Source organism: Branchiostoma floridae, chromosome 4 (genome assembly GCF_000003815.2).
Source record: "Branchiostoma floridae strain S238N-H82 chromosome 4, Bfl_VNyyK, whole genome shotgun sequence".
Taxonomy (NCBI): Eukaryota; Metazoa; Chordata; class Leptocardii; order Amphioxiformes; family Branchiostomatidae; genus Branchiostoma; species Branchiostoma floridae.
In genome coordinates this window covers 12642948-12654082 of record NC_049982.1, presented here as the reverse complement: position 1 = coordinate 12654082, position 11135 = coordinate 12642948, and the positions used below count along the sequence as shown (strand labels likewise).

The following is an 11135-nucleotide window of genomic DNA, read 5'->3' as shown; positions in this document are numbered from 1 at the left end:
CTCCGGGACAGTCCTACCTGACAGCCGCTCTGAAAAATGACACGTCAGCTGCAAATCATATTTTAAAGAGGAGGTATCACTGTCCATCCGCTGGCCATGTGGTCATTAGTACGGTACACAATGCATAGCTTGGCGCACGCAGTTGACCGCTCTCAACCTATACTATGGCACAACCGGGTTCTATTCCGAAAGAGAGAACACATAAAAGCTCTCCCCAGCCTTCTCTAATACCCTGGTAGGATGTTGAGCACACCACAATACATCCATTTAGTCGTGAAATGTGCATTTCTGAGAATTTCTGCTGCTCTTTTTAGGGGTGCATACAATGACCCGGTCATTTGCATTTTGATTGAAACGATCGGTCAGCTCAGGGAATGTCCGACTAAATTTGGGATGGCTACTACACACGATCAGGCTAATTGCTGGCCCTTTCCAAACAAGATCTTGCTAATGCACATTTGTCCTGCAGTGTCCAAACCAAAGCGAGCCAAAGTGCCCACCACGGTGCCAGCTAATATAATTTACGTTATCACAGTGCCTATCTCTATCTGACCCAGTGAAAGATGTGCTGACTTCCTCTGAAGAACGTTGCTTTCGATTAACAAAAACTCATAAACCATATGGCGACCGAACATGGCGCCAGTTCGCTTCTTTGTCACAATCTCACTCGGTAAACGCACATCTATTGGCGAAACTACGGGCAACAAAGGACGTTAATATCGTTCAAGTTGTGTGGGAAAAATATTTGGTTTAATTCGTGGTCTCCTACATTTTTCTCAGCAAGGTACTACTTTTTTTCCTTTCGTCGTAAATGTAGGCAATCAGGAATCTGTTGGGGGCTGCAGTCTGCCCAATACCGCGATAATATGATTAACTCATGGGGCACTTATCCATTTGCGCGGAAGACACCCATTTCTTTTATAGAACAAACAATTTTGAGTGGTCTACAATCAAGCGTTATTGTGCTTTAATGAAATTATACTTCACAGATTGAACAAGTGCCCTCCATCGCGATTACCGCCACTCACTTTGTAATCAGCACTTTTCGCACAAAAGCAATCACTTCACTAGGCAGTAAAAAAACTTAATAAACGGGAAGCCCTACAGACTGGGGAAATTCTTCGTTATCAGATGTATTATTGGCATTAGCCGGGTGATTTAGAGTCCGTTGTTTGGCATAATTAAGGCCATTAGACCCAATGATTATTCATCGTTTCCAGATTGGGGAAATTAAGGCAGGCTGCCCATGCTTTGTTTCCTCATTTGCGGCAGATTCGCAACGGGTTCTCGTGGACGGATCATCACTCAAAAGCCGATTGTGCAAACAGGATTAAATCTGTTTCGCTTCTGATTCTAATTGAAATCTCCGCAGCCATCTGGATGTTCTTTTATGGTACGATTCACCATTTCAATTGAGTAATAATGGCACATTCCACCAAATTCAGAATCAAAAGAAATACATATATTCACAAAGTCTTTGTGACTTCGTGTCTACTTCATGATAGATATCAGAGGTATTCTCACAGTCTCAGACATTTGTTCTTCATTTATATTTCCCGTGAATATTTTTTCACGTTTGTGCTGATTTCCGTATTCCATGGGATGGGTTTATTCGATAGAATTTGACAGGCCGTGGCTGGCTAACCCACACCACCTGACATCCTCCCTGTCTGACAGGGGAGCGACTTGACAAGGAGGGAACCCAGCAACAACAAACGCTTGTTACCGGGGCCTCTTCCCAAACCTACAAAAGTCGTCTGATCCAGGAGACGCTACCCTATTGTCCCCGGATCTTTCCCTGTCTGTCTAAAGCACAGTTCCCCATGAAAGTCCACCCGTATATTTACTTTGATCCGATTCGAGACTTGCCGCCACGAGACATTCTCCGGTCTTTAATTATCAGAACTCGCACGGCCCCGACTTGAATAACTCGCCACACAGCACCGTTATTAGTAACGGTGGCTTCACACAATCATTCGTTTTCCCAAGCAAACAAAGAAAATATAACCATAATTGAAAAACCTAAATTATACCCTTATTTGTCCAACCGTTCACGATCCCTTTTATCTGTCTAAAGGGAGCAGAACAAAAACAACGCAAAACAAAGCTGTGGTTTACAAAATTCAACAACAGAGATTTTAATTCGACACCAACAAGAGTTGTAGTACACATACTGTTACAGTGCAGTAATGTATGTAGAACACGGTATTTCTCGCTTTGTCGCAGAAGGCAGGTCTGCAAGTTACTGCTGTGTCCCTGAATAGTTCAAATACTCTGTCAGACGGAGACGATTTGCTAAGTCTTAGACAAATAAATATCCTGTGGTGTTGGCGAGCGTAGCGTGTTCCCCTCCTCCCCTAAATTGGCTGAACAAACGTCTTATATCAGCTTAGCGGATTTCCAAAAATAAAGGCTACCTCTGTTTGATAATCCAATAGACAATGTGTACAGAAATAAACGCCCGTAATGAAAACACAGCTACACAATACACACACCGGGCAAACAGTCTCTCTCCTGATGGGATCGGGGTCTGCAGTGCAGATCATAGGAAAGCTAAAAGTAGCGATGAATTAAAAGCGACCAAATCTCAGCGTGATCCCATTTTGGAACAGATGGCGAGTTAGTGCGTTAAGTCGAGGGGGTGAGCGCGTAAGAAATGCGGAAAATTCTAATCCTTTTGTAACACCGAACAAATCCCAGTAATCTGGTAACGTGGAACATAAGCAAAGGTAATAATTAGGGGGATTTCAACACGTTCTGATGATCATTTCTTCTGCTCATCTCTTGCGATGGTTGCTACATAGGGCATGGGAGAAGGGAAACTGCAACGGCATTTTGCATGATTATGATCCACTTATCCGCCAAATAGAAGACAATAGAAAAACAATATTGTTATTCAGGCGGTCTGCACTGAGTTCCCCTCCCCTACGGAACGACACGTCAACCACATGGTGACTGGGGCTTTCACAGGGAGCAGAAAATCGACAGACAGGGCCCCCAAAGTGGAAAATCGGAGCTGGGGAAGCCGTAGGTTGTTTAAATCGAGAGGGCGTCCCGGGGTGTGTACATGTTAGGGGGAAGTATGGTCAAGACCACCTCGTAAGAGATGACCAGAAAAGCAGCGAGCGTCTGACATTTCCCCCATACCTGCAACAATAATTTTCCAGACAGATCGTGACGGAGCAACTAGCTATATCTTCTTTCTTGTATATAAACTGTACAGAGCTAGAGGCTGATCTCAGATGTTCAGATCGTCCGTTTTGCTTTCTTGTCACCACGTACGATAGAGTTCATATGTACAAAACATACAACTGTAGCACTACTTAGCTTGCCTCCTGGCCGGACGGGCTGCCTTGTGAAGCGATCTCGGCTGCAGCAGCCGCTGTTTCTGACGTGTCTTTGGCCTGTTCGTGAAGTGAGTCCGGACTAGAACTAGTGTTCACGGAAGTGTCTTTGCTTCTCTCCTGCTTTTGTTCATCTTCAATTCCCTCCATCCTGCACTCTTCCTCGTCGTCATCTATTACCTCGAGGTCGATTTCCTGGTCCTCGTCATCTTCCTCTTCTTCTTCTTCCTCCTCTACGTTCTGTCGGTTCCCATTTACTATTATGTCGCCATTGACGTCTCTTAGCACCATCTCTGGAGGGATTCCTTTCTTCTTCAGCAACTTTGCGGCGGACATGTCCGCCTTCAGTTCGTCTAGGTCTCTCTTGAGCTTGGCTCTCCTGTTCTGAAACCATGTGATGACCTGTGCGTTGGTCAAACCTAGGCTCTGGGCGATCTGGTCCCTGTCGGCCGGTGAGAGGTACTTCTGGTACAGAAAGCGCTTCTCCAGCTCGTAGATTTGGTGGTTGGTGAAGGCGGTGCGCGATTTTCGTCGCTTCTTGGGAGGCTGTCTGTTACTAAACAGGCCCATGTTGTCACGGTTCGAGGTAGCCGCTATAGGAAAGAAGAAAACACACATGATCAATTTCATGAACATAGGTAAAATAGGGGCGACAACACATCATCCATTTGTACGGTAAAAATAACAACATACAAAAATAACAGACTACATGTACGTATACATGTATCTCATCATGGCAAAACTAAAACCCTATCTACAACTTCACGTAAAGAACACGGGACGACTTTTCTGTGACAAAAAATTGTATCAAGAACATCTGTGTCGAATTATCTAAAACGTCTGTCAAAACTTCAGACACGTGAAATGGAGCAGTATTTTTCTTAGAAGAACCAGCCGCTTTGACATAGCTTATTTTCAAAAGGATAAAAGTTATACGTATAGGAGGGACGGCGAAAAGTATGGGTTTATTTGTGCTATATAATTCTGTCCTGTCAGCGATCTACCCTGTCCACTGTAGAGGAGCGCCATGATAGTGATGCATAGACACAAAACATTTGATTGACGGCTCTGTACGACGAAGTTCCTGCGAAATTCACCGAGCATTTCCGACATCAGGAAATCCACAACCCAATCTCTATACATCTACCTTCCCATGGACAACACCTATTGTCTTACACCCACAATGTACTTATCAAAAAACATCGACTGTAAAATCCGGAAGTAATTTTATTCACAAACAAATAATCCGTCAATTCATACCAACTGAACTTAGCAACTGAACACTGAACTAAAATTCTGGACAAAAATTATTGAGGGACAGACGTGTTATTTGACCACCTTGAACAGTTACATTTTTGTAAGACTGTCCCTGATACCACATTAGCTTTTTTTTTTATTTGTCGTAATGCGCGTAATCCCTACAAGTTACGAAGCATGTTCTAGGACCTATCTGTTCTACAACCAAAATGTTCTGGTTTTTACAAGCGTGGGAACTACAGAAATGCCCTGTCCTTTAACGCGCCTCATTGTCAAAATATTCATAGACCACAAACCACGGGAAGCCATAGACACTCACTCACCCAAGCACAGCTGAAACCATACAATCTATTGTTTTACTTCCTTTTGTTTGGCTCTAATTGAATTCTCTGCATTTGAGGGGGCTTCAACTTCCAAAAACTTTGCCATTTTCCATGCGACACGACCGATTACAATCTTGTGTTTCCCATTCCAAACAACCACTAGGAAACAACAATAAACAACTTCAAAGATTTGGTTATCCTGTATTTCTGTTTTTTCTTCGAAATGACAAAGTTTAGACCCGACCTGTTGTTTTTCTCAGGTTCTTTCGGTAGTATTTCCCGAGCCAGTAGCACATGTTTTGTTAATGTTGTCACTTCGTTAGTAACGGGACCACTTGAGAGGCCTTCAGATACTAGCTTACTTGTCATCTCATGCTCACAGCTAATGAAGAGTTTTGTAGTTGCATATCAGGCGGATTGACCCATATCTCTAGCCTGCACCACCTCGGGCGGAGAAGTCAAGGCCCTACATGTATGCGATAGCTCTGCTTCTGACTAGCCTTGCCAGGCACGTTGGCCATGTGGGGAATGTGGTTTGGCTCGTTGTTCGCGCATCCCTACCGGCTCGTTAGCTCTGGGGCCTGCGGCATGCTTACCTTCTGCTGCCCGAAGGACGCTGGACTCCAGTCCCTGGAAAGTTTTGTTGGTCAGCTCCTCTAGGGCGCTCAACGGAGAGTTCATAGACACTGGGAGGGAGGACGAGTCCGAAGGGCTAGCCGACCCCACATGTTTCTTCTTCGCCCCGTTTACTGTAACACTCGTGGCAGGTTTGGGCTCGCACGAAACTTCTTTCTTCCGAGGAAGAGGTTTGGAGCCGAGGATGTCGTCGATGCGGAAGGAGGTGAGCGGCTTGGAGGGGCTGGCGGCAGGTGGCTGGGGATGAGCCATCGAGAGCTGCTCGATCGGACGGAAGAGGTCCCTTCTTACGGCAGAAGTCATGCTACCGTGCCGCAGGCGTGCGCCACTCTGTCCGGTGGTCCCCAGATCGTACGGCAGGATATTCGACGATCGTAAATTTTTCACGAAGATTATCAGTGGGTTGACTGAGACTGCAGACCACTTGGTGGTGGTTAGCAGCGCCGAGAGGAAACAAGAGTCTCTCACAGACAGGGGGATGTCACTGTAGTAAGGCCAAACAATGACGGCTCAAATAGTTGTAGTTCGTAACTAACTCGGGGGAGGGGAACTCGTTGAAAAGAATAAGGAAGCATACACGAGCTGTCAAACTGAAGCAGACGAACGATTATGCATTGATGGCAACGATTGGCTGGTAATCCGATTATTATACATCAAATGGCGATTCAGTCCAATCAGAGACGGGCATTAGGAAGATAAATTAATTAGCGCCAGTAGGCGGGGCACCGTATGGACGTATCGGGTGTGTATAAACACTTTCCGTTTTGTCAATTAGATCTGTACTTGGGTGAAACAAAAATAAGCGGTAGTTTCGTGTTACATTTGACACGTACTTAGTATAACACTTGTTTAATTAGTTACTTCAGTCGAGAACTCCCATGGCGAGTCTTTTGTCGGGCACTTTGGATACATGCAGGATTTAGATTTAGCTAGCGGACGGGTTTGTCCCAGTTTTGTCCATCTGAAGCACGGCGGCAGGCGCGAGAAGAGGTATCGAATGCTCACATTAGCGAGCCGACTGGCAAGGGCTCGTGGCGGGACTGTGGTAAAAACATCTGGGGCGCTGCTTCATCACAAGCACAACATCAGAGAGAATATGTAGCCCCCGGAGCTCGGGCCAAGCTTCTTCACCCTCCCCTTCCCTCTCCAGATCCGCGCGTATCCGCGCTTCCTTATATGAAGAAATGATTAATATGCCCCTGTTTTTTGTGGAAACATGAGTATGAGAAGTTACCACGTTCAAAACTGGGTGGGAGTATCTTGTAACAGCTGCGCGTGGTCGGGCTGAGGATAGATCTGGGATAGAGAACAGTCTGTTCCGATTTACTATGAGTGAGCACAGCCTGCCTCCGTGTCAAAATACAACATACTTAGCGGCTCGGGCAAAGCGCAGATTTCAGCGCGCCCCACGCCGTCGTGCACATACAAACTGGGGTTGAAAGAAGAGACGGGAGGGAGGGGGAGGGCCCCGCGTGGACGGCACATACCGACGGAGGTTCAAAAAGATTTGGGGGCTGGACAAAGCTCATCTCAGCCAAGCGGCCTCCATATGAAATTCCATAGCAGCTGATTAGTTTTGTTAGCAGGCAACATGACAAGTGAACCGACACCGTGTCAGGGGAGGCCTGGGACGACGAAGTGCCGTCCCCCCGCGCGCTGTCCCGTCCGTCCCTGCATCTTGTCACTTGTTGCTACCCTGTGTACTGACACCCGTCTATCGCGGCAGACTCGGGGGAACAACATTTGTGGGCGAATGTCTCTATCACGCGAACAGCTGAGAGAGTAGGCTCATACCTCCATCACAGCTATGGATATGGCTGCGGTTAATAAGGCCTAGTCGGCACAGACCTACTAACACCCATCGGCCCACCCCCCGAGTATTGGGCTTGACATACCCACATAGGCGGTTTGTTCACAAGTCCATATGCTTGAATGGCTTCACAAACGAACAGAGAGCCGACTTTTTCCCCCGATGGTACATGAAAAAGTCGAGTCCTCTCTAAAGGCCTGCCGTCTCGTTACGGGTTGTGACCACCTGAGCTAACTTTATTGACCCCGAGGAGTATATTAACACGTAGTTGCTAAGTGTTAAAACTTTCCTGCACTAATTAATCCCCCGGCTGGCGGACTAACGGGCCATGTGCGTTCCGTTTCCTCAGCCAGGCTTTGTTTACCGCGTTTTGGGGAGGCCATAATTAGTTGTCATTGTCAGATGTTAACATCATTAAGGCACAATTATCCTAGCCTAATTGAATTTTCGCGATGCCCCCTCACTTCTCAAGTTTCGTGTGAGGCGCTCCCCACAAACCTCGTGTTAATTGATTAGGATGTTCTTTCAAGGAACGCGTTGACGGAATCCGAAGGTTACGGTGCCCTCCGGCTCTGTGTGCGGTTGGTTTGGAGTGAAGTGGGTTCTGTAGGATAAGCCTCGTGCAGACTGTTTGTTAAGTACGAAAATATTGTTACAATAGCATCAAGAACAGTATTTGAAGTGTTAGTGTTCTCGGTCTCATACCGATAGGCCGATTTATATAATTGTAACTGTTCATGGATTTATCGCAAACTGGTGTCAAACGGTCTCACACTGCTGGGGTGTTTATGTAGCTAACTTCTGGCATGCGTGTTAATGATTGACTCAATACTTAATCTAATGTCGTTATTTCTGAGTGCGATTTAGTAACGAGCAAACGGAGCTGTGGTGTGAAATCCCATAAAAAGGCATTTTCGGCGCGTTAGCAACTCGACGCCTTTGGCGAATGGGGAACTTGTACCGAAAATTACAGAGAGACCTGCGGAGGTTTTATGTTTTTCAGCATTTCGTGTGAAAATGTGTGCTAGGCCTTATATCACATATATCATTCTCTGAAACTTGAAAGTTACGGCATGTTGCCAGCAGCGAAACGTTGTCCTGTTCCAGTTGGATGAGTGACACTTCACTCCCTTCTGAGTAGCCAGAAAAAACAGCGGCTCCAGAATGAATGTGCAAGGATTTGTCTCCCAGGCCAGGCACTATGGGAAAAAGCACACCCTGTCTTCCAGCAAAAAAAAAATAAGACCGCTGGTTTCTCTTTTCTTGGAGAGAGCGTGGAATTGTCGGACAAACCCTCACAGCCTAGACTATCGGATCGACTTAATTATAGAGCGGGAGGACAAAGTTTAAAGGCGGCTCCGAACGTTTAAGCGAGCTGTGAGCACACGCATTGACACCACCAGCCAGTCCAGACAAAAACACAACCCTACTTGCGCATTCAAGCCTAATTAATGGGCATCGACAAAAGAAGGGACCCATCTTATTGGAACCACTGTGCCCGCTCCTTGCTTTGCCTCCAGACAATAACGTCTCTTGTTGGTGGTGCTTTGGTAGGAATGATTTTCAATGCGAGCATTCGAACTGACGCAGTTTGATGACTATTGCTACGGGCCGCTTTCTGGGCACGGTAGTGTCTCCAATGAGGCGGTTCATTCTGAACATCCTCTGCCTTTGACTGACAGTTTTGCAGAGCGTGTTTCGTGAGGAAACAAAACATTCAAACAAAAGTAGACATGCAGTCATCCTCTTCAGATTTGTGGGAATTTGGTTGCAGTTCTAATGATGTTTTATAGGACCATTATCGGCGTTTGCGTAATTACCTGTGGAGTGGTAGTTACCAGGGAGAATTCATAGATCCAAAAAGGACCGGGAACATCAAAGGACCCGCTAACTACGCTACCCACTGACAGCCATGTACCACGCGCGGAGTGGACTCTAGTTGAACTCGTCATCTCCCGTCTGTATTCCCCAGCACATCTTCTGTCTCAGACCCTTGCCAAGTCATTCCGCTACTCCACTCCCGCACTTTCGCCTTGTCAGCCGTTTTACATGCACCATCTTGAAACAATTCCCTGTGATTTGGATATCAGGTGCCCGGTTCAAAATTTATTTACATGGTTTTAAAGACAAGCGCGACAGGGGGTATCGGTTCAAGTACGAAAAAGCGGGGGCTTGAAAAATGGGGGAAGGGCATCTTAGAGTCATTAGACAGAACGGAACTCGTATGGTTGGAGACCGCTCAAAGTTTTACGCTTGTTATTCAGTTGTCTGGATGATTCAACCAGTAGCGCTAGGAAGACTTCGCCCGAACACCCCCTCACGCGAGCGATGAAAGGGTGAAGACTCTCCACCGCGACGGCAAAGACTTCACGCAGAGCTAGAGCAGCCTCAAGGTCTGCGTTTCATTCTTGTTCGCCAGTTGGAAATCTTACAACGGCCTTTCATCGGACGGCGTTGGAGCAACAAGAATTCATTAGTCGGAGGAAGGGGTTTTCAAATATTGGCCTCGACCGTCACGGTGATTGTCAGGATGGCCTCTCATGCACAGCGATGACTCCGGTCTGAAGAAAAGAAGCTCAAACACAGAAATTATGGTCAGCTTCGCAACAACATTTGATTTCAACTAGTCTTTGGTTCTGGGGCTTTCGTGCCAAAGAAACGCATAGTTTCACAATAAAGTACATAATGTTTTGCAACAAGTTGTATCATACACAAATCTAGCGTATCATTTGATAGCCTCAGCCAGTAAAGACATAGATCATGACGTCTACTGATATACCTGCAATAACCTTCTCTATCAGAGAACGAGACCTGGCACAGTATGAGGAGATCATGGTGCATTTTACGGTCATTTCTCGGGGACAGTTTTAATGAGCAGCACATTTTCTAATGGACTGTGCGGCTATAATAGAGTCCTCTCTGTATGACCCGCGAGACTCAAATTGTTCTGATATAACTAATATATAAAACATCTCAATGATTATTTTACGACTGATAATTCATTTCATACATGGACTGTTGTGATATCAAGGTACAACACGTACGTCACACTTTCAGTTGTCATGTGGTCCTGTAGAGACACAGGAAAGTACAATTAACCACTCTGTCGATTAATCAATTACTGAAAAAAATATTGCTAATTCTCAGCTCATCAATCAACTAATGGGCTAAGTCAGGCAATGATGACCTTTGAAGGCCGGCAGATGGGTGGAAATATTCATGATTTCCGAAGCAGACATAGACGTGAGAAAAGGCGTCTAAGCTCCTAGCTAGTTGTGCAACTAGTGCTGGTAATGGCGTACCACGGGTAGACTTACAAATCTTTAAGATGATGATGATATTTGAATAAAAGGGAAGTCTAAAAGTTAGGCTTGTATCCTCATGACTGTTTATGTTTGCCTCTTTGACTAGTATTCATTGTTGTTGTTTCCTCATTTACTTGTCTAATAATCAAACTTGATGAAGGGGGTCGACAGACGAATCATGAGCATTCTTGCTGCGAGGTTCTCTGCTGAACAAACTCTGGCATGTCGTGGACAAAAGTAATACAAATATTACATCTAATTACAAAAATACCATCAATCAAAAACTATCTTACATGGGACGTCTGCAAAACAGCTAAAATACTGTATCTGTTGATAGGTAGATAGATTGATGGATATAGATGTATGCTTGTCGTGCCCTTATCAATGTGATCCATTTTGGGTAATGGGATACAATTGGTGTAAGTTCAATTCGGTACCCCCATCCCCATCTTCCCGCTTA

At 45.6% G+C, this 11135-nt stretch overlaps 1 protein-coding gene across 1 annotated transcript; it reads right to left on the bottom strand.

Moving 5' to 3' along the window:
• Positions 1-2108: 2108 nt before the first annotated feature.
• On the bottom strand, positions 2109-6667 carry LOC118413301 (transcription factor LBX1-like). Its single transcript, XM_035816607.1, has 2 exons — positions 5521-6667; positions 2109-3937 (listed from the first exon to the last, which is right to left on the bottom strand). The coding sequence occupies exons 1-2, from the start codon at positions 5861-5863 to the stop codon at positions 3324-3326; spliced, it is 957 nt and encodes a 318-aa protein (XP_035672500.1). The 5' UTR covers positions 5864-6667; the 3' UTR covers positions 2109-3323.
• Positions 6668-11135: the final 4468 nt, after the last annotated feature.